General features: G+C 42.6%; 1 protein-coding gene across 1 annotated transcript; it reads right to left on the bottom strand.

Annotated features, from left to right (window-relative positions):
* Positions 1–1,616: 1,616 nt before the first annotated feature.
* On the bottom strand, positions 1,617–19,360 carry LOC113528171 (uncharacterized). Its single transcript, XM_034310202.2, has 9 exons — positions 19,108–19,360; positions 7,096–7,242; positions 6,597–6,646; positions 6,250–6,383; positions 6,110–6,146; positions 5,801–5,994; positions 2,473–5,458; positions 2,183–2,273; positions 1,617–1,932 (listed from the first exon to the last, which is right to left on the bottom strand). The coding sequence occupies exons 1-9, from the start codon at positions 19,358–19,360 to the stop codon at positions 1,808–1,810; spliced, it is 4,017 nt and encodes a 1,338-aa protein (XP_034166093.2). The 3' UTR covers positions 1,617–1,807.
* Positions 19,361–24,238: the final 4,878 nt, after the last annotated feature.

The following is a 24,238-nucleotide window of genomic DNA, read 5'->3' as shown; positions in this document are numbered from 1 at the left end:
GCCTTTAACCATTGAGCTCCCACTGGCCACGTGTCAACCAGTCACTCCTTTTTAAATGAACTCCACCAACAGAACAAGCAGCCAGTAAAAGATCACTTCTTCATTCAGATGTGGATCTTACTGCAGGTGACAGAGCTAGATGAAGATCATGGAGAGCAGCAATATTTTCCTTGAGTGTAAATGTTGACTGCTGTTTATATATTCGGTTGCACCTTACATTAGCTGCTTGTCCTCATCGCGGATTCCCCCTCGTGCCGAGCGCTGTGTGTAGAGGCAGCGCTACGCCACACTCCTCTGTGTGTGTTGTGTTGGTTCATGTCCTGTCTCCTCCCCTGTACTGTCATTGATCGTCTCCCTGGTGTGTTCTGATTATTCTAACCTGTTTTCAGTTTGACTCTTGATTAGTTTGTACATTTACAGCCTCGTATTTCTTTGTTCCTGGCGAAGTATACGTTCAGTTTCGTCTCTGTGCACCTGACTGTACCGAGCATGTTTCCCGTCTTTGCTGTTCTGGTTCATTCTCGCTAAGTTTCTCCACTCACATCTCTTGCCTTTGCCTAGTTATGCCTGTTTGCCGATCACCTGACCTCTGCCTGCTCTTTGACTTTGATTCTGCCTAACGTTTTGGATTTGTTCACCTGTCTGTCATTAAAGCCGTATTACCTGCAAGTGCATCCGTCTCAGCCTCCCTTACATGACAACACTTACATTCCTCTGATTAAAATGACGGATCGAGTTATGTAACAAAAAAGTAGCTCAGTCAGTCATGACAACGGTAACATTAATATACCTGCTAAAATGATCCCACTACAGTTCAGCACTTTTCCCATAAATGGCTAAATGAAGCTGTAGCTACAGCTCTGAGTTAGCTGATGTGGCGTTTTAAGCTGCACTTCAGGTAATATCAGCGTAATATCAGTGCAGTCCGTTATAAAACTTAGAACAGCTGGCCACAGAAACGGAGGAAAAAATCTCAGTGGAAAGTGATTGACTGTGTGAGTTTCTCAGACCGGTGTTTTTAATAAACACTTCTTCACCAATCAGTTATGATAAAGAAATCAGCGTAATATCTTCCGTTATTCAACCTTTACCCTGATCGCTTATTTCGTGCTCCCAGCTGTCTGTGCACTTTACCTTTTATGGAGTTTTGTGGGCGTCGCTATATGTAAATGAGCTGTGTCAGGAATGAAAAGATGGATAAATGAGGCCTTGTGTATATATAAAAGACACAAAGACAAAAAACCCACTCACACAAATCCTCCTCAGAAGACGAGAAGTTCTGTCTATGGTGCATTTATTCTGTGCGTTTGTTTAACACGCAGTAAATAAAAGTCAAAGTGGTTTATATGAAGCTAAAACCGTATCAATATCTTTCACACATACAAGCGTAAAATTCACTAAATACTGTACACACACTTAAGAAATATTCACAAATAAACACAATGCAAAATGCACTAATAAAGTCATTCATAGCTTTAGAAAGCGATTTCAAAATGTGTAGAATAAAATGGAAAGATAAAATAAAAGTTATAAAAATACAGAAAGACACATTTTATTAGTGTAATCCAATGTTTTATTTATTATTTATTGTTTTTAGTTGTTTGTTTCTGGGGGTTTTTCTGCTTTTTTTTGTTTGTTTGTTTGTTTTTGTTGGAGTCTTTTGTTTTTGGGTTATTTTTGTTTGTTTGTTTTTTGTTTGTTTGTTTGTTTGTTTTTGTTTGTTTGTTTGTTTGTGTTTCCGTCGCTGGTGTCTGTTACCACGGTAACTCGGTTAACGGTCACCGGGCACAGGCCGACGCTGACGAGTTTATGGAGCGGTTTCAGGGTTGGAGCAGCTGGTGAAGGTCTTGGAGATGTTGGAGAAGATCCTGCCCAGCCTTCTGCGAGCATTCTTGAAGACCGACCCCGAGGCCTTCGATTCTCTGTGTGAAGCTGGAAACAGGAGAAGAAGCAGAGTTACAGCTCATTATCAGGACACACGGTGCAGGAACGGATAAAAACTCTTAAACATGATCATCACGCTCACATCATAAATAAACAGGATCATTATTATCATTTATTCTTATTTAAAGTACAGAATATAGAGTACTAATCAAGGACAAAAACATGTGTTAGACACTAAAAGGACACGCGGCGTAAACCTGGTCAAAAATCGCAGCTTCATTTCATTTTAAAGACTTACAGCTGTGAAGATTTGCGGAGGTGGAAGGGGTCGGTTGGTCATCGCCTGTCAGAGGAACTCTGCTCTGGTTCTTCTTCCACTTCTTGGGACTCTGAAGATAAAAAGATAAATCAGGAAGTAGAAACGGACGTCTGAGACGACTAATCACCTTAAAGTACGTGATTAATGCTGTAAATTGAGCGACTGATGTTAAATAAACCCTTCAATTATCAATAACTACAAATAAAATCCACACAAAACTGTGAACTCAAAACCACAGGAGAACATTTAAGGGGAAAAGTCCTGCATACCTTAACTCCACTTCTGATCATGCGCCCGTTCCTTGTGAGGAGTCCAAGCCTCTTTTTCTTCTCCTGATCCTCAGCTGCTGGATGTGAGGAGCATCCATCACTTCCGCTTCGATTCTGCTGATCGGTGATGCTCAGATGTTCCCGAGTCTCCTCCACGTCAGCACGAGGACACGAGCTGGAGGAAGCTGCTGATAGCTGAGGAGACTTAGGATGCAAATCGTTAATACGACACACAGAGGAAGTCCCAGCGTCCTCGATTTTACGTGCGAGTGCTGTAGCAGAAGGACAACAGGTCGATTCGTCCGCCAAGCTGCTTTCCTGTGCTTCGTTTCCTGCACTCGGCCCGGCGTTCAGCACATTCTGCAGTAAAGCCTTGATGGACTCCTCTGCAAACGTGTAAACGCACTGAGAAGGTAACCGGATGGAGCGTAACGTGATGTTCCCTCTCCCCAGAACAGAATCTGATGAACGCTGGCCAACATCTCCTGCCCTGTCCACGTTCCTCAGGAGGAGTTTTGCGATTACGTCCGTAATAGCACGTGCTCGTCGATGTATCATCTCCTCCGGAGAAAGATCCTCCAGCTCACTTAGCTCATGAACCGTGCCATCCTCACTGATGTAGATGGGAGTGACACGATCCTCATCCCTCTCTGACTGTGCTGATGCATCTGTCCTTTCATCATCAGCGACACGTTTAGAGAAGGAAGTGAAGAAAGCCTTCAGCTTGTTGCGCACCACAGTGAAAAGGTGCAGAGGAGCGAATGAACTGCTCTGGACCGAAGGCCTCGACTTCCTGTCTGCATCTATAAACTGCTGCACAGTGGAGCTAACAGTTCGGGAAATCTCAGAAGCAGTAGAAACGACCTGCAGATTTAAAGCGGACGCCACTTTCCTGAGACGCGATTCCGTGTGGCGTTCCTTTGGGAATTGTGAGGGCAGCAGAGGACAGGATTCCACCATTCGGAAGATGATGTCACTCACACGCCTGGTGGATTTGGAGTGGAAATAGGCGTCATCGTTCTTCACTGTAGGTGGAGCTGTCAGCTCACTCCTTAACAAATCAATGACTTCGGCAATGACCCTGTTGGTGCACAGGTCCAGGTCCACCTTCTCCTCCACCCTCTCCTCGTGTGTGGGAGAGCTCAGAGCTTCAGATGCCTTTGAGAAAAAGGCCTGAAGGAGACTTCGCACTTTTCTCAACACGTTCCGTGGTTTTTTGTCAGATTCTGCTTCTCTGACGTCAAAGAAGCAGGACAAGGCATCGAGAGCGTCAGAGCTCTTAGTCTCCTCTTTCACAGACTCGTCACATTCGTATAAAACCCTGACGAGCGAATCTGCGGTACTAACGGCACTTTGTTCGTCTTCTAATGAGCACATCGAAGAATCTGCTGTGGACAACCTTCTGAGCAGCATCACACTCACCACCTGAGTGGCTTTATTGAGGAGCTCCTTAGACCTCAGAGGGACAGAACTGCTCACTTCACAGGTCTTTTTTACCTCGGAAACAATCTGCTGACCGGATTTACGCGGCCTCAGGAACGCAAACCGTCTGAGCCGAGGCGCTTTAGAAGAGCTGGACTTGGCCAGCAGCTCGTCATGCAGAAATATATCTGCGTTCTTCTCGATGAGCTCCTCAGTGCAGCTGTCAATAACAGCCTGCAGGTTTGGAGCTTCGCTGACGGACACGAGGCTCTGAGCAGCAGTCACTTCTGCTGCTGCTGCATTCTTCAGGCACGAGCACGACTGTCTCTTTTTATCTCCGAGTCCAATAAGACTTCGGAGCTTCGTGAAAACGTCTGAGAAGTTCTTTGAATAGGGAGCTGAGCGAGCATCAGCATCGTTCACCTGAGCTCCACCTACCCGAGCTTCCGATCCGTTTTCCACGTCAGTTATTCCATTCTCGAGAGCAATTCCACTGATCACCGTGTTTACGATATCAGCAGTGACTCGATCCAGATCTACTGACGCCGTCGGTGACGACTCTGTGCTGGAACCTGAATCTTTCCCACTGAATAAACCTGTGGAAATATGTGAAGATAACCACTTCTCTAGGATCTCACTCGCAACCAGAATGGCTTTATCGAGGAAACGTTCAGCGGCAGCAGCAGGCTCCTGTACGTTCTCCGACCTGACGTTGAGCTCAGCAGCAGTTTTAGGACAGACGTCCAACATCAACTTGTTCTTTTCGGAAATGGCTCGCTTCCGCCCAGAGACGAACGTAAACACCTGCTTGAAGATGTTCTCGTGGATCTTTTCAGCACCAGAGAGGAAGTTCTTCTGCTCATCTTCTGGTGCAGACTGGTCAGCATCGTTGCAGCTGACGCCTGATGAACTTTTACACAGTGACTGTATAAGTATAAATAATAATTTCCACAGAATTTCTGAGGATGTGCTCTCGACCTCCTCCATCAGGGAATTCGTTTCTGTCTCACTGCGGACAGGGACGGAGGTTTGGGACGACATTGAGGCAGCGATTTTTTCCTCTGTTTTCAGAAGAACTTTTCTGACCTCTTGTGTGGCTTTACTCAGAAACTGATCACTGAAAAGCCTCTCAGCATTCGCTGATGAAGCACAATCAGGAGCCATCACTTTAATCGTCACAGGGACCGAATCAGGGCTCGAGGATTTTAGAGTTAACTCGAAAGAGGACCTGCTGATGGAGACAACTTCTTCCAAGCCCTTCATTATTCCATGGACCTCCTGGTGGCACTTTAGCGACGTTCCTGAAGTTTTCTCTCCTCCAGGTCTGTCGAAGTCGTCAGAGTAATACAGGGCCAAGATCTTTTCACAGATCTCATTAGTGCATGCCATGCTGAGATCATCTGGCTGTGAGATCTGATCTTCTGCAGGTGAGGAAGCGCTCGCCGAGCAGATCGCCCTTCGTCCTGATGCCACTTTCCGGATCGCCTCCAGCATCGCAGCTTTGGTCTGAGTGGCGATTCTCTGAACGAGCTGACAGATGAAATCAGACGTCTCCGTAGGCGATCTTTATACGCACACACAGGAAAGAGAGAACATAAACGGGAATTAATAATATTTTGACGTCAGCATTCACGTGAATTTAAATAAATAAATGCGAGTGAAAAACGACAATCGGCGTTAAATTTTTTTCTATTTCTGAATATCTTTTGTTCTGCCATCGTTCCGTTCCACAGCCAATTGATCAGAAACCACAGAAACCCATCTGATAGCACTATAAGTCATTCCAGCACAGCGCTGCTGAATCCTGGATTCTGATTGGTCAGACGGTGTGGATTAAACAGTGCAGTAAAGTTCATCATTGTGAATATTAAGAGTGAAATCTGAGCATCAGGTTGGTAAAGTTTACCTTTGAGCTGAGGCGTCTGAGTCAGACCACTTCCTCCATTTAGACTCCTCCCTTTTCTTCAGTTTGTCTTTCGCCTGGAGAATCAAATCGATCCCGAAGCTTTCGATGAGAGGCGTCAGTAAACGTCTGATGGCAGAAGACGCTGCTGACGTCACGATTTTCGTGCACAGAGCCGCAAACTCCAACTTTGTGACCTTTTGAAACAAAACAAAGAAAATCAGCTTCTTGAATATGAAATATGATCAGTGACATTACAGCGTGTTCCACTAAATGAAACTGGTTCATTATTCATTATTCTAACACTCTTACCTTCTTCTTCATGTCCCTGGTCACAGCCTTCCATTCCCTTTAAACACACACACACACACACACAGAGGAAATCAGCATTTATTCCAGTGTAAATGAATAAAATGTTACTGCAAGTCAGAAATCAGTAAAAATCAACATACTCATCGCTCAGATGAAGAACGACGTCCATAATGTCCCTGAAACACTTCAGTCTCTGGTCAGATGTGGAGTCCTGAGTGCACGCTCCAGCTGTTCCAGCTGTTCCTCTTTGGCTACTTCTCTTCTTCTCACTCATCTGTAGAGAGCACATGGAGTTCACAGCAGCTTCAGTAACTTTAGCATTTTGATCATCAAAGTTCAAATTCAATCCTAGCAGAGTTTTTAATAACTACAACAGCGAGCATAAATATTAGCACCCTTCCTGTTTCAGTCCCAGAATCAAATGAATCACTGACAACATCCTGTTCATGTTCAAACTGATTCACTGATTCACATGAACTTGACTCACCTTTGAATCTCGTGGGTATGAATCCAGTATTTTCTCTCGGATTGTTTTCTCTATAAAACAGGTCACAAACAGGTCGTTAATTAAAGCAGAGTAAAAATTGTGTAAAAACTCTTCAGCTGTAAGAAAGTGGAAAAGCCAGAATAAGGAAGTGCGCAGTAAAAACTGAACAGCGGGCGGATTTGTGTTCAGAAGCGATTCATCAGTGACTCTTTTTAGTCACTCAGTCCTACAGCGAAGGGATCAGAATAAAGTCAGTGTTCAGGAGCGGCTTCGTTACACGCCATGTTTAAACTCAGGCCTGGATTCATCTCAGCTCATCTTTCACACCTTTCACACCAACAAGTCTGGCTTTTTAATCACCACCATTATTATTCATCCATCATCATCATCATCAACAACAACAACAACAGCAACAACAACAACAACAACAACAATAATAATAATAATAATAATAATAATAATAATAATAATAATAATAGTAAGGGTTAGAGGATCTCACCTGGCGTGTGATCTGTAAAATACAGTAACTGAACTAAAGCACCTGAAATCACGGTTTTTGTCCCTTCTCCTCCTGTGACGTCATAGCCTCCTCTTGTGACGTCACAACCTCCCCCATCTCTTACAGCTTTACGTTCTAAATCCGTTCCTTTTTTAACTCGGCCATATCGGAGGCGGGCCCAGTGTCAATCATTTGGCGCGGGAACCAATCACGTTACTGCTTTGTTGCAGCATCAGCCAATCACGTAGCAGCTCCACTGTGTCCTGTGTAGCTCAGCGCTCAGTGGTGATACTGTGTAAATAGAATAGTGTGTTCGTGTCCGCCATTTTGTCTCTCACACTGAGCTGATTTAACTACAGCAGCTTAGCATCATTAGCATCTTCACTGGATTTCACATCGCCATTTAATGTTATTTTTTATGCTCTATCGCTTCTGAAACCCCTCACACCTCTCGCATTCACACAGTCACAGGCTGTAAACACATTCCATCTTTCCTATCTGCTGTGTTCTATTAGAGGAGAAACTTTTTAATAGAATATTACACTTTAATGGACTGGCTGGTTGAATGAAATGGATTTAAACTGTTAAAACCCAGAATAAATCACATCCAACTGAATCTAACTGCAGTTTTAATAAAATATAGCTAATATTCTGCTCCAATTCCACAGATGATTTATACAAATTGTGTAAATGTCCAGTTCGTGTTATATTTGTGTGTGTAAGTGAGACTTCCACACAGACACAGGAGAGAAGGCGCCTCTGCTGGTGAGCTCCTGAGGTCTCACTCAATTATTATTGTTATACAGTAAACTGTAATATTCCTTCCTTTTATTGATTACATTCAGCTGTAAAATGATTGAGCCCCTGTGATATAATGAACTCTTTTATTCCTCCTAAAGTTTTATTAGTACAGATTGATTTCAGATCCATATACAAAGGAACATTTTACAGAACATGTCATTATAATCTGCAATACATTTAAATATATTTGTACAGATATGTTCATATTAAACATTGATACTCTTACATATATTTTAGTTTTATATATGTTAAGACAGGACATATATTTAACAGAGTTTTTGACCAAATCCACGTACTTAAAGTGGCTAAAACAAAGCCAGAGTGTTTCCTAAAAGGGGAAAATGAACAGAACATACAAATCATCACCTGTATAATGTGATCATAGTGTGAAGGGAAATATTTTGGTCTTGAGACTCTGCTGAAAAATAAAATGGCCTCCTGATGTACTAATAAGAGGAGGCAATGTGAACATCTGGTCTAAAAATGGCATTTCTAGAAACTTCCATCGTCCAGGAAGTGCTTTATGTTGGAATAAGACACTGGGTTGCGTTTATTAGCTGCGCTGTGTGATCAGACTCTGTGTGTGTGTGTGTGTGTGTGAGAGGGTAGAAGTTTCAGAAGGTTCGTGATGTAAACAGTTGGTTGAGAAACCTCAGTAACGCTCATGGTGCTGATAAATCAGAAACGGCAGACGTAAAGGAACCCAACAGGAAACGCTCCTGAGTCACAGTTCCTGAGGAGACAAAACACAAAATAGTTGTATTGTTTTAGAGGATTTGTCATTTTACTTTTATCCATTTATAGTTACCTTTAATGTTGTGGACCGTCCTGTAGTTCCTGTTCTCACTTATGTTATAGCAGAGAGGTCCTCAGTCATGTGCACCAACAAACCTGGAGCTTTTGACTCCACAGTGGTTGTGTTGATGTGCAGTGGTGAGTGATCTACACGGCTTCCTCCTGAAGTCAACCATCATCTCTTTAGTCTTATCTCTTAAGAATGGAGTAAATGTTGTGATAGTGTTACTCAGTCTCAGACAATAGGCCCTTTTCACATGATGTCAGGAAACTTGCGTTCTGACGCGAAGCTGTGTGTGTTTCCTTCCGCCTGCGTAGTGGAATGCTAGCGCCACCAGCATGGAGTTCACCCAGTCCCTTGTACATCTGCCACAAATACGGCTAGATGATGTACAACGACTCGCAGACACATTTTCCCTCACGACACATTCCAAACTCTGTAAAGACTACACACTCTTCACTGAGCAGTACCTGTCTGATTCTGAAGGTCAGAGTTTTTGTCTTTTCTAGCCCTTAGGATAACAGTAGTGGATGTTATCAATCTGTTAGCTTTCTGTTTTGCAAATAGAAAGTCTTTAGGCCCTATTCTTGATTAGGTTACTGTAGTGCAGACCGCAAACTCTTGCTGCAACCACGTTTCCATATTACTGCTGTTAGCTCCAGATTCTCGATTGTAAGATAAAATTCAGTAACGTATTCATGGTTAATGCTGCGCCCTTTCTAGTTTCGAATGTAGTTGTGGATGAGGTGAGAGGGCGATGTCACAGGTCCATGAGGAACAATGAGGAGGCTCGTCACCTTCAGTTTTCTCAGATGAATGATTTTTGTGATGTCTCTGTGTCACAATGTGGGATCATCATCCACCCTGACGCACATCACCTTGCAGCCAGTCCTGATGCTATAGTCTTCAACCCCAGAGAAATACCTCCATTTGGGCTGAGGTAAAGAGATGCCATGCTGAAAATGGTGCACAAGTTAAACACCTGATCCCAGGTAAAGGCCAGGCCTGCCTTAAGAAGAGCCACAAGTACTATTATTATCAGCTTCAAGGCCAACTGGCCTTCAGCAGACCTCAGTGGTGTGATTTCATTACAGATCCCCACACTGACTTCACAGCTGAGAGAATCTTTAGGGATGAGGAGATGATCAACTCAGTACCATAGAAGCTGGATAATTTCTATCATAACATCTACAACCCCTGGCAAAAATTATGGAATCACCACACTTAGAGGATGTTCACCCAGCTTTTTTACTTGATAGCAAACAAACAAATCACAGATATGACACAAAAAAGGTTTTGTTCAATAGCTTAACATTCTGGTTTGTGAAATATACATAAAAAAAAATTCAAGGACATTTTTTTTATTAATGGCATGTCTTTTTCCAAACCAAGTAGAGGAAAAAATTATGGAATCACTCAGTGTTGAGGAAAAAATTATGGAATTATCCACAAAAAAAAACAATTAATACTTTGTTGCTCCTCCTCTGGCTTTTATTCTTTGAGGCATAGACCTCACTAATGAAAAACAATATTCCCCATCAATCTGGTTCCAAATTTCTCGAATAGCAGTTGACAGATCAGCTTTGCAGGGTGGAGCCTTAACATGGACCAGTTTTTTTACTTTCTTCCATAAATTTTCAACTGGATTGAGATCCGGACTGTTTGCTGGCCATGTCATTGAGTTGATATGCCTTTCCTGAAAAAAAGCTTTAAAACTGTTTGCTCTGTGGCAAGATGCATTGTCATCCTGAAAAATTATTTCATCATCACCAAACCTATTTTCTATGGATGGAATGGGAAAATGTCCAAAATTTCACTGTACAACTGTGCATTGACTGCTGAGGTAATGACTGCCATCTCCCCTGGTCCTTTACCTGACATGCAACCCAATATCATAAATGAGTTGGGAAATTTGATTGGTTCAGGCAGTCATCTTTATATGTTTTGTTAGAACGGCACCAGACAAAAGTTCCAGCATCATCTCCTTGGCCAGTGCAGATTCATGATTCATCACTGAATTTCACTTTCATCCAATCATCCACACTCCATGATTGCTTCTCCTTAGCCCACTGTAACCTTGTTTTCTTCTGTTTTGGTGTTAGTGCTGGTTTTCTTTTGGCTTTTCTATCTGTAAATCTCATTTCTTTCAGCCGGTTTCTTACAGTTTTTTCACAAACATTGACTCCTGTTTCCGCCCATTTGTTTTTCATTTGTTTTGTTGTGCATTTTCTATTTTCAAGGCATAGTGCTTTGAGTTTTGTATCCTGATGCTTTGACATCTTCCTTGGTCTGCCTGTATATCTACCTTTCATAACCTTCCCATTAAGTTTATACTTGCAACAAATTTTAGACACAGCTGACTGGGAGCAACCAACCTCTTTGGCCACACTCCATGTTGAAATTTCCATTGTTTCAACTGACAACTCTCTCATTGGAGCCATGTTTCCTTTCAATTAGCCAAGTCCAACAGCCCATTAAAGTGTGTAAGCACTCCCTTTTAACTGCTGACTTATTAGCATTTTTAGACTTGTCCCAGTATTTGTTTTAGAAATGGAAATTAAAAATTGATTCAATTTTTTCCTCAACATTGAGTGATTCCATAATTTTTTCCTCTACTTGATTTGGAAAAAGACATGCCATTAATAAAAAAAAATGTCCTTGAATTTTTTTTATGTATATTTCACAAACCAGAATGTTAAGCTATTGAACAAAACCTTTTTTGTGTCAAGTCTGTGATTTGTTTGTTTGCTATCAAGTAAAAAAGCTGGGTGAACATCCTCTAAGTGTGGTGATTCCATAATTTTTGCCAGGGGTTGTATATCTGGTTTGTCATTTACATCCTTTATGACCTTCATAAATTCCTGTCCATTTGGTATTAAGCTTCTAGCATTCCACTGAAAGAGGTTAAGTACCATTACTAGTTTCATCACTAAACAGATATGTGAAAGAGTTCATCATTTTTTTTTATCATTTTACATTCTGTACCCAAGGTACTCTTGCTGTTTCTACTACTGTATTTGATTCTCTCGTTCCTGATATTTTGTTCTAGTTCAATGTAGACCACCTTAAATATGAATGCAACAAAATTGACTTCATCCACTAACATGATTCCCTACTTTATTCTGCACTACAGGTCTCATGTAGGCCTATCTGATGATTTTGTCTTTCTACAGTAATAGGGGGATCCTTACTGTTTCCTGTGTTATTCTTTTCATTGCTGTTTTCCTTTGCTGCCTGTTCATTGTTAACCCACTTAACAGCCTCTGCATTTCACACTAAACTTTGTTTAGTATTTAAAATTTTTGAACTTCTCTTGCATGTTTTTGTACTGCACATCCCCCAAAAGCTGCACTGTGATCTCCTCCACAATTGTAACATTTAACCGGTACATCTTTCCCACACTTTCCAAATGCATGATTACATCCAGATCTTACACATCTTTCTTTGACTTTGCTCTGGCTGGCAGTATGACCCATTCTTTGACATTTAAAGCATCTTAATGCTGGAGGAATAACTCTTTTACTGGATATCTGAAGAGGCCTAGCATAACTTTCTTTGAGAGGTCTTGTTCAAAGTTGATTGTTACAGATAACGTTTCTTTTAGTAGTAATACGTTTAGCATCAAGTACATTCCCTCCTTTCAGTTCTGTTTTAATCTCCTCCATTGATACAGATAGTGGGACTCCAGATATAACTCCCCTTTGCTAGCAGCTGATCCAGGTACATGTTTTTTTTTAATTTTTTTTTTTTACTTTTTTTTAATCGTCCAGCGTATTCATTTTCAGTAGTGTTTTGTTGTTCTCTACTCATTGTGTGTACAAGTATGCACTTGTTATTCAAATACTATGCAAACTTCACTTTGCCTACATCCTTTTCTAGAGCTTTATCCACCAATATAAGGTGGAAGTTCTCAGCAAACACAATTATAATTTTCCAATTATCAATTTGGATTTCAGCCCTCAGAATTTGATTTACTCTAGCTCTTGTGACCGTTTCAATAGACTCTGCTCCTGAGCTGCTTAAATTACTACTATTTCCACCTTTCTTTTTCTTTCTTTTGAATGCCACTTTCTGCCACTCCATACCTCCATTATCCCAATCTTCATCCCCACTCCCAAATGTCATGATTGTTACATTCAAGATACAGCTGTTTGTAGTCACCCACTAACCTCGATATGGAACCAAAACCCACTCTGCCTTTTGTTTTCGTAGGTTTCTTAAATTGCGCCTCCTCTGTTGGTGTGCGGAGCAGGCGTCAACTTCATTACTTTGCCACTAACCAATGAGACCAGTTATGGGCAGAGCAACACATGTAGCCCCGCCAATAATGCAGCCCTGCCTCGTTCTGCAGGCTGCAGCCAGGTTTACTTGGGGAGTGTGCGGTGTGCTTTCCTCTGCTGAAAAATTCACTTTAGTCGGACCCATTGTTGTTAATACACACACGCACACACACACACACACACACACATATATATATATATATATATATATATATATATATATATATATATATATATATATGTATATATATGTATATATATATATGTTTTCCAAAAATGCTCCAATCGACAAATCTAGTGACTTTTTGGACGAACCTTAGCTACTTTCCATAAAAGAGAATACGGAACATCCTGCTTATGGTTTGTTACCCGGACGGAGGCTGGTAATACAGACACTCTGTCGCTTCTAACTTTCTCTCTGTGTGATCATGTTACATGTAAATATAGCCGAAATCACAGCACAGCCGTTGTCTATGACATATATGTATGGTGATTTTGTCTGATAATGTCGCAGTTATAAAACAGGGATTTTAGCAGTGCCGAACAGCAGCTTGGAAATGGTTTGGAAGTGACTGCTGATTAGCATTAAGATGTAGTCTTAATAGGCCGTGTTTGAGTCAAGATTTCATACTCGTTCCATTATCTGACAACAGAAGCAGAAAAATATGTAAATTAGAACAACTTTATAGGGAATTCGGCTGTAGTAAAATACAGTGAGCACAGAAAGTAGGAGAGAAGCAGTAAAGGGCTGACAATAGAACGCGATGACGCACTGAATATGCTAATGAGCGCATGACATCTTCTAGTGACATTCTGCAACTTTTAAAGTAGGCTCTAGCTACTTCCATTGACAGCAGTTGGCAACAGTGGTCGGACCAGCTCCCAAAACACAATCCCTAGTTGCTCATGCTGGTAGACCATCTTTGCCAGTTTTCATACAAGCTATTGTTTTAAGAAAAGACAGAGAGCAGTGGCGCAGTGGGTAGAGATACGGGGTCCCCGGGGGTTCAATTCAGTTTTATTTGTATAGTGCTTTTAACAGTGGACATTGTCACAAAGCAGCTTTACAGAAATAAGTACATTCAAATTAAATTAAATCAAAATATATTGTAAATATGTGAATTTATCTCTAATGAGCCAACCAGAGGCAGGGTTCAATCCTGAGCTCAGATTACTGTCTGTGTGGAGTTTCTGCCAGGATGAGGGTTAGCATTTTAAGAGGCAGCGCACAGTCTGTAGAAACCACTGACACCTAAAACAATGCGCTATACGCTCTTGATTTAAATTGGGGTGTGTCTAATGAGGGGCCGGGGGTAAAAAACATTAAAAACACCCCCACAACAAAGTTGCCAAGTCCATTTACAATACGGGACTTTGGGCTTCTTTTTTTTTGAAGGCACTTGAAAAAATCACGAGTCGCAGCTAGCGTTTTTTTTGGGCTTGTTTTAAAAAAATATAGCTGCTTGTTACAAAATCTGACAAGCGACTTCATTTTTTACATTGAGTGACACAGTCTGCCCACAGCCTTACTACAGTATCAGTGCTGTAGTGTAATTTGCCTTCCCACAAATCTCCATGTGGACCTATCCCGCCCCCTCCTCCCCCTCATTGGAGAAAAATCACGTTGTAATTCCAAGCAATGATAGTTAGTATAGTCGATATAGTTAGACATGTACATTTCTACAAACAATGCCACCAACAAAGTGGCCAAGTATGGCAAAAAGTACAACAAAGCCTGGGAAATACACAACTTAAGGACAAACATCTTAAAGACTGGATAACTCAAGTGTTTGGTGATCAAAGTAAAGCAACGTTCAGGTACTGTAAAGCAGTCATTCGTGCTCACCATGCAGACCTCCTGCAACATGCAAGCACAGACAAACACAAGAGGAATGCCAAGCCATTTCCTCAGCACATCTAACAGACATTTGTTTTACTGGATCAAAACCTTGGACTACAATTCAAAAGGCTGAGCCTCAGCTAGCTATATTGCTTGCAACACAGCAGTTAGTTCAGTTGATCACTTGGGTGAATTGGTAAGTTCAGTCTCTGAAAAGGACTTGAGCATCCATCGTACAAAATGTACAACACTTATCACTTAATGTCATAGCCCCATGCATGTTCAAAGACTTACTAAAAGATATCAGAGATATTCAGTATTCACCAAGAATTCACCGTTAATCAACGAGAGCGCAGACGTTGCTGCCGTAAAGCAGAAGTGTGCAGTAGAACGTTACTTCAGTGTCTCATTTACCAAAATTGTTTCAGCATTTTTGGGCTTACTGGATATGTAGGGAGGAACGGCAGAAGTGGGAGGAGCTGAAGTTACATTTCTGGCTGTGCAAACATGCAAAACGATGCTTCAATGCAGAAGTGCTCCACTAGGTGTACTGTGAACAAGCTGTACCTGGAGTTTCTCATGCCCATCTTACAGGAGTTTTCTAGAGTGAACAAATTGTGGCAATGCATACAAAATGCTGGACTGCCTGCAGTCATTTTTTCGTACACTTACCTCAAAAGTAATCACACCTAGCGCCATTCCTCCATCCGATTCCAAACTCCTTGATGTCAGTTTGGATGACACAGCCAATCAGCAAACCACGTGTGCTGTTAATTTCGGGGTGCAGTTTACTATTGCTCTTGGAGAAGCAAAGCTGACAGCACTTTTGAAACAAACATGAAGAACAGATGCTGGGACTTCCTTCTGGACGCTGCAAAGCAGGTGAAAAATAGGCTCCCAGCAAATGTCAATACCTGGAAATCCATGGCATCATTCGGCCCATTGGTGATTTTATCACAGAACAAACCACAGTTAGTCACAGTATCCATGCTGAAAATGTGTACAGGTATGTGTACAGGTATGGGGTCCTGGATGGACAGTACCAGGCAATCAACTTCCAGGAGTGGAAAACAAAGGATGACTCTCAAGCAGAACAGTTCTGGGCTGAAGTTCTGAACTACAAGGACAGCAGTGGGGAGTAGTGTTTTAAATATCTGGCCCTGACTGAGCTGTCCCTTCTCGTAATGCCCCTGAGCAATGCCAACATTGAAAGGAACTCTCAGTAGCATACTGTGCGCTCACTGTGGCCTAAGAAAACTAGGGATTTGCTGCAAGGACTTTGTCCCAAGCCAGGAGATGTTGCAGCGCTTCAATGTTTGGATGTACAGAGATGGAGAGGAGACAGGAGAGACGATAGATGGTGCAGGGGAGGAGATGGATAACCTTCTTTTATTCATTAACCTTCTTCTCTTATTCATTCTGGCATTGTTTCAACAACCTTATGCAACTTCACAACATTTATTTCCATCCAGAGTTGCATTAATTTTTGGCTGAGATCTTGCATTGAGGACAGGAGAGTCTAACCAAGTCTTCTCCAGCACATCCCAAAGACTTTCAATGGGGTTAAAGTCAGGACTCTGTGGTGGCCAATTCATGTGTGAAAATGATTCCTCATGCTCCCTATATGACTCTTTCATATAGTAATCTTTCATAAGTTAAGCCTGATGAATCTTAGCATTTTCATCCTGGAATATGCCTGTGCCGTCAGGGAAGAAAAAGTCCATTGACGGGATAACCTGGTCATTCAGTACATTCAGGTGCTCAGCTGACTTCATTTTATTGCCACACAATGAGGCTGAGCCTAGACCTGACCAGTTGATGCAACCCCAGGTCATAACACTGCCTCCAGAGGCTTGTACAGTAGGCACTATGCATGACGGGTGAATCACTCCATGCATTTCCCTTCTTACCCTGACACGCCCATTGCTTTGGAATAGGGTAAATCTGATTTTATCAGACCACATGACCTTTTTCCATTGCTCCACAATCCAGGCTTTATGCTCCCTAGCAAATTGAAGTCATTTTTTCTGATTAGCCTCACTAACAAATGAATTTATTGTGGCCACACAGCTGTTTAGTCCCAATCCTGTAAGTTCTCATCACATTGTGCGTGTGGAAATGCTCTTACTTTCACTATTAAACATAGCCATGAGTTCTCCTGTCGATTTTTTTATGATGTGACATCACTGAGAGTTTTAAAGATCTCTGATCACGATCATTCAAGATTTTTTTCAGACTACATTTCTGCTGTAAGGTTGATGGTTCACCAATATCCTTCCAGGCTTTAATAATGCAGTGGACATTTCATAACCCAGTTCCAGTGATTTCAGCAATCTCCATAGTTTCTTTGCTTGATGTAGGCCAACAATTTTCACCTTCAGTAACATCTTTTCCATGACCATGGGATACGTAATCTGCCATGGTTGTTTAAGAAATGAGAAGCTACACACTGCATCAGTTAAGGTTAAAATAATTGTTGCCAGCTGAAACATATTAATCACTGCAGTAATGATCCAGTCATAGGCTCTTAAGTATTTGCTTATTTAAACCCAAATAGTGACCTTTTTTTTTGGCCAGGCAGTGTATATATATATATATATATATATATATATATATATATATATATATATATATATATATATATAATGTATTAATCTATTATTACAGGTTATAACAAAAAATACTCATATATGTTAACATACTTATATATACTAATAGTAGTTACATATGATTTTAATGTTTTTTATTATAAATACAGTCAGGTCCGGAAGTATTTGGACAATGACAGAGTTTTTGTGATTTTGCCTTTATACACCACCACAATGGATTTGAAATAAAACAATCAAGATATGATCGAAGTGTAGACTTTCAGCTTTATTTTAAGAGGTTCCACAAAAATATGGCATTTACCATTTAGGAATTACAGCCATTTTCAACAAAGTACCTCCATTTTCAGGGCCTCAAAGGTATTTGGACAAAGTGACATAATTGTAAATATAACCATAATTTTAATACTTGGATGAAAATCCTTTACAGTCAATGACAGCCTGAAGTCTGGAGCCCATGTTCTCCAAACTCAAATTCTGAGTTTCCTCCCTGGAGATGCTTTGCCAGGCCTTCACTGCAGCCACCTTCAGTTGCTGCTTGTTTGTGGGTCTTTCTGCCTTCAGTCTTGTCTTCAGTAAGTGAAAACCATGCTCTATTGGGTTTAGATCAGGCAACTGACTTGGCCATTGAAGAATATTCCATTTCTTTGCCTTCAAAAAGTCTTAAGTTACTTTCACAGTATGTTTAGGGTCACAATTCACATGCACTGTGAAGTGGCGCCCTATCAGTTTTGTAGCATTTGGCTGAATGTGAGCAGAGAGTATAGCCCTTGTGATTCATCTTGTGACTGCTGACAGAAGTAGCAGTGAGCAGTAACATCAGTGAGCCCGGTCCATTGGCAGCCATACATGCCCATGCCATAATACTGCCTCCACACGTTTGACACATGATGTGGTATACTTTGGATCATGAGCTGTTCCTTTCTTTCGCCATACATACTTACAAGTCTAATCTGGCTTTCCTGTTCTTGAATGTTACCTCTGTATTTACATACATGAAGGCGTCTCTTGATTGTAGATTTTGACAATGATACAACTACCTTCTCCAGAGCGTCAGGACCGGGGATCAAACCCAGGTCTCCAGCGTGAGCGACGAAGTAGTGCACAAGAATTTTATTTTTAAAAAATCAAGAAAATAACACAAGTGCAAAAATGGCAAGAAACAAGAAGGCAAAGGATCTCAAAAACGAAGACAAGGCAGGGGAACTGAAGACCAAAAACTGAAAAGAGAAACAGGGAAAAAGGACAAAAAAACAAGGCAAGGGCATTAGAAAAAACACAGAAGATATTAACTCGAGAGAAGGAACAACGAAGACAACAGGGGCTTAGGAAACAGCAATAACCAAGTGGGGAACAAAGGCAAAAGGGACGGCTTAAATACACAGAACGGGAACAAGACACAGGTGAAAGCAATGAAACCAATTACAACAAAGAAAAGCTAAGGCTGGGCGAAATCTAGTGGGGAAAAAAAAACATAACGCAACAAAAAGGACCAAAACTCTGACAGGACAGGTTTTAACAAGGACACATGGAATGTGGGGTTAATTCTTAATGACCTAGGGACAAACAACTTATAAGTGACGGAATTGACTTTCCTGGCAATCCTGAAGGGTCCGATGAACCTCTGGGCCAACTTGCGGGACTCCACCCTCAAGGGAAGGTTCTTGGTGGAGAGCCAGACTCATTGACCGGGGCGCAGAGTAGGGGCCGGTCTTCGTCGTCGGTTCGCCTGCTGTTGGTACTGCTGCGAGGTTCTCGGGAGCTTTAGTCTGGCCTTTCTCCAGGTTTGGCGGCAGCGCTTGATGAACTGTTGAGCGGAGGGAACAGCCATCTCCACTTCTTGCTCCGGGAACAGTGGAGGAGCATACCCAAACTGGCACTCAAATGGGGACATGCCTGTGGCTGAGGAGCGTAGAGTGTTGTGTGCGTATTCTGCCCACATGATGAAGGTGGATCAGGAGGACGGGTTGTTGGCAGCCATACACCTCGGGGTGGTCTCGAGATCCTGGTTGATTCTCTCCATCTGACCGTTGGACTCGGGATGGAACCCGGACGATAGGCTCACGGAAGCCCCCAGACTCACAGAAGGCCTGCCAGAATCACGAGGAGAATTGGGGTCCCCAATCAGAGATGATGTCCCGTGGTATGCCAAAGGTGCGGAAAACATGAGTGATGATAAGCTCCGCCGTTTCTTTGGCTGTGGGTAGTTTGGGCAAGGGGATGAACTTGACGGCCTTGGAAAACCGATCAACAATGACCATGACGCTGTTGTTTCCTTGAGATGGTGGAAGCCCGGTAATGAAGTCCATGGACAGGTGGGACCAGGGTTTATGAGGGATGGGAAGAGGCTGCAGGAGACCCTGGGGAGACTGGTGCGTTGTTTTGCTCTGGTTGCATACAGGACAGGCCCTGACATAGGTGGTGACGTCCTCCTTGATGGTAGGCCACCAAAATCGCCTCTGGAGGAACTCGAGAGTACGCGAGGGACCCAGGTGACATGAGAAACGGGAGGAATGCCCCCACTGAAGAACCGGGGATCGAACAGCCTTGGGTACATACAAGCGGTTGGCCTGGGTCGGGTTCCCTGGCTTGGGCTTGTCTCACAGTGTCCACCTGACAGGAGCTACTATTTTCGAGCTTGGGATGATAGGGGGGACCTTATCCTCTCACGACGTGCTTGCGTAGACTCAGGACAGTGAATCTGGTTTGAGGTTATTGGAACCAGGACGGTAAGACAAGGCCAAAGTGAAATCTGTTGAAGAACAGCGACCAACGTGCCTGTTGGGGATTGAGCCGCTTGGCTTGTTGGATGTACTCGAGATTTTTGTGGTCCGTGAGTACTTGGAACGGGTGTTTAGCACCCTCAAGCCAAGGCCTCCACTCCTCCAGTGCTGACTTAAAAGCTAGAAACTCTCGATCACCCACATGGTAGTCTCTCTCTGTCGGGGTAAGACGGTGGGAAAAGAAGGCGCAGGGGTGCAGCTTGCCGTCTTTACCCCTTTGAGACAGCACCGCTCCGACTCCTACTTCAGAGGCATCTACCTGTATGACAAATGGAATCTCCGGATCCGGAAGAACCACAATAGGAGAGGAGGAGAAGCGGGTCTTGAGTTTGCAGAAGGCTGACTCAGCGTCCTGGCTCCAGCGAAAGCTGGCGGAGGTGCCCTTGGTGAGTGCTGATAACGGGGCTGCAATGGAGCTGAAGTTCCGGATAAACTTGCGATAAAAATTGGCGGAAGGAAGCGTTGGACCTCTTTTACAGATGAATGGGTAGGCCAATCCATGACTGCACTCACCTTTTTTGGGTCCATTTGGATTAGATCGGGCTTGATGACGAATCCCAAGAACTGGACCTGGGTTACGTGGAACTCGCATTTCTCCGGCTTGACGTACAGGTGGTTGTCCAGAAGGCGTCTGAGGACTTTGCTGACATGGGTAACATGCTCCTGCGTAGAGCTCGAGAAAATGAGGATGTCATCCAGATACACAAGACGAATTTGTTGAGCATGTCCCTATGCACGTTGTTGACCAGGGTTTGGAAGACTGTAGGAGCATTAGTGAGGCCAAAAGGCATAACCAGGTACTCATAGTGCCCCGTAGGCGTGTTGAAGGCTGTCTTCCATTCGTCACCCGGTCGGATACGCACCAGGTGGTAGGCATTACGCAAGTCCAGTTTGGTAAAAATCGAGGCCTCTTGAAGGACCTCAAAAGCTGTGGCCATGAGAGGTAGGGGATAGCGGTTGCGCACAGTGATCTTGTTGAGCCCCCTGTAATCGATACACGGCCGAAGGCCCCCGTCTATCTTCCGAAGAAAAAGAACCCCGCCCCAGCCGGGGAAGTGGATGGGCGGTTAATCCCGGCTGCGAGGGACTCTTCAATGTACTCGTTCATGGCGGCCCTTTCAGGAGGGGACAAAAAGAAGATGCGACCTCTAGGGGGACTGGAGTCAGGGAGGAGGTCTATAGTGCAGTTGTAGGGGCGATGAGGAGGCAATGAGGTGGCTTTCCTCTTACTAAAAACTGTCTTGAGGTGGTGATACTGCGGGGGAATACGAGACAGATCTATGGTTTCTAGGGACTCGGGAGCAGGGTCAGGGTCTCTCTGGCCCAAGGACGTAGTCTGGCACGACGCGCCCCAACTGAGAATTGCCCCCGTGGACCAGTCAACGTGTGGGTTGTGCTGGAGGAGCCAGGGGTTCCCAAGGATGATGGGAATCTCAGGAGACTCAATAAGGTAGAAACAGATCTCCTCCTGGTGCTGGTGGACGGCCAGCCGAAGAGAAGAGGTAAGATGGGTTATTTCGCCAGGGGCTAGCGGCCTACCATCCAACGCTGTGGCAGTCATGGGAGCAGGAAGAGAGTTCCTGGGGATCTGGAGTCTCTGGGCTAGGGAAATGTCCATAAAGTTCCCAGCAGCACCGGAGTCAGTTAAGGCCTGGAGTGGGTGTTGCTGGTGACTCCATGTGAGAGTGATGGGGAAGACCAGCCGGGAGTCAGAGGGAGCGGCAGTGCGAGTTACTCCCGTGAAAGTCCTGCCTCGCCTGTATGGGACTGGGCGTTTCCTGAGAGCTCGGGGCAAGAAGTACGGAAATGGCCAGACCGACCCCAGTATAAGCAACAATGTTCCTGCATGCATCGGTTCCGAGGGGTCTTGGGGATTAGAGCACCACTGAACTGCAATAGGGCTGGCCGGCTGGGTGGGAGCATGGGAACGGCTCTGGTCTCTCTCTCTCCGGCAAGTATCCAACCGGACAGCCTGGTCAATGAGGACCTCAAGGTCCCGGGCAGGCTTTCACATTAACCCAGTAAGTCATTATCAATTTACACCTGTCAAGATATAAAGGAGCTTTCCCCATTTGCAATGCTGGAATTGGACCTAAAGGCACCACAGCATATTCTTAGGGCTTAAGCCTTCTTATTATAGATGCAGACACTAACCCATAAATTATACTCCCATAATCCAGAGTTGATCTGACTACTGTACAGTATATTCTTTTTAATGACAGCCTACCACCTCCTCATTCAACTCCTACCAAACATCTTAGAATATTTATTTTTACATTTCTCAATCAGTTTTTTTGCATGTATTCCAAAGATCAATCAAGATTCCATCCATATCCCAAGGTGTTTTATTACTGAAACTTGTTCCAGTACCAAAAGGGACAGTTTTCCTTTTTGTGAAACACATGACTTGAGTTTTAGCTATTGATAAACAGAGAAACCCCACTTATTATCCCATTTTTCCACTTCATCAACTGCTTCCTGTAGTCTTTGTGACACATATGTTACATTACGTCCTCTTTTCCATATTGCCCCGTCATCAGTGTAAAGTGATCTTCCTATGTCTGCTTCAATATTATTGAAAACATAATTTATCATTATGTTAAATAATACTGAACCTACATACACTTGTTTGGGGAGTACCATTGTCTAATACTCTGATCCTACCCTTACTTGTACTGTTCTTTCAAATAGGAAACCCATAATCCAGTTATACATTTTGCCTCCAATTCCCATATTTTTAAGTTTTATTAAAAGCCCCTCTTTCCATTGCATGTCATATGCATGTCCATGATGAGGGAAGTTTACCTGCATTTCATATGTTATTGAACAAACATAATATTATATTTAATGACCTATCTGATAAATGTTGAATCATTATGTAGCAAGTATCATCTTTGCCAGGAGATGTATGCTTATCTCCTCCAAGAGCTCTTTTTAATTTACGGTATAGGGTAAATTCTGCATCTAATGTCTTTTTATCAACACATCAGGGTTCTGGCTCATTTTCTGCTCTCTGCACCTTTTTTTTTATATCTTCTGACACGTTGTCATCACTATGTACTCAAACAAATACTTCTGCCAACATTTCTGCTTTAATATTTGTCACAACTATTCTTCCTTAATTTTTTTCCCATTTTCTTTATTGTTACCCATATTTCACTGATTTTAGTATCACCTCCTCTTGTGCTAAACTTCCTTTTAGCTGTTTGACTTATCCTTCTTGCTTCTGCTTGTGCTTTCTTAAATATATTAAAATCTTGAAATGAATACGTCTTTTTAACCTCCCTGAATGCTTTATTCTTGTTTAGTACAGGATTAATTAAATTTAATTCAATTTTATTTGTATAGCGCTTTTAACAATATCATATTGTCACAAAGCAGCTTTACAGACATAAATACATTCAGGATATAAATTGTAAATGTTTGAATTTATGTATGAATGTATGAATTTATCCCAAGCCAGTGGTGATGGTGGCAAGGAAAATCTCCCTGAGACGATATAAGGAAGAAACCTTGAGAGGAACTAGTGCAATTGTGTAACCAGGAAATTCATTACATTCACTACTGTACTGATCTGTCCACCACGGTACTGCTTTTTTCCTTTTACACTTTCCCTTTTTTCCTACATTTCATCTGCTGTTTTATATAAAATCTTAATTATTTTTTCATTCTGATTCTACTAATCTTACCTCACTAAGGAACTTAAATGCTTCCCAATTTGATATTTTAAGTCTCCATCTAGGCACTATCTTTTGTAGTCTCGGATACATCCATACCGATTTTGCATAGAATAACATAGTGATTTCTACCCAATGTATCTTCCCAAACATCCCATACACATATCCTTGCCAACCCTTCAGTTACTAATGTTAAATCTATAGCTGATCCACTTCCATGTACAATGTCTATTCTTGTATCTCTGCCATCAATGAAACATACCATTATCGTTTATTATCTCTTCTAAAATATTCCCATTATGCGTTATTATTATTACTATTACTTCCCCATAAAGTGCTGTGTGCATTAAAATCTCTGCA

The sequence above is a fragment of the Pangasianodon hypophthalmus genome, chromosome 13 (genome assembly GCF_027358585.1).
Source record: "Pangasianodon hypophthalmus isolate fPanHyp1 chromosome 13, fPanHyp1.pri, whole genome shotgun sequence".
Taxonomy (NCBI): domain Eukaryota; kingdom Metazoa; phylum Chordata; class Actinopteri; order Siluriformes; family Pangasiidae; genus Pangasianodon; species Pangasianodon hypophthalmus.
The sequence above is the reverse complement of the archived record's forward strand: the minus strand, read 5'-3'. Positions and strand labels throughout refer to the sequence as shown.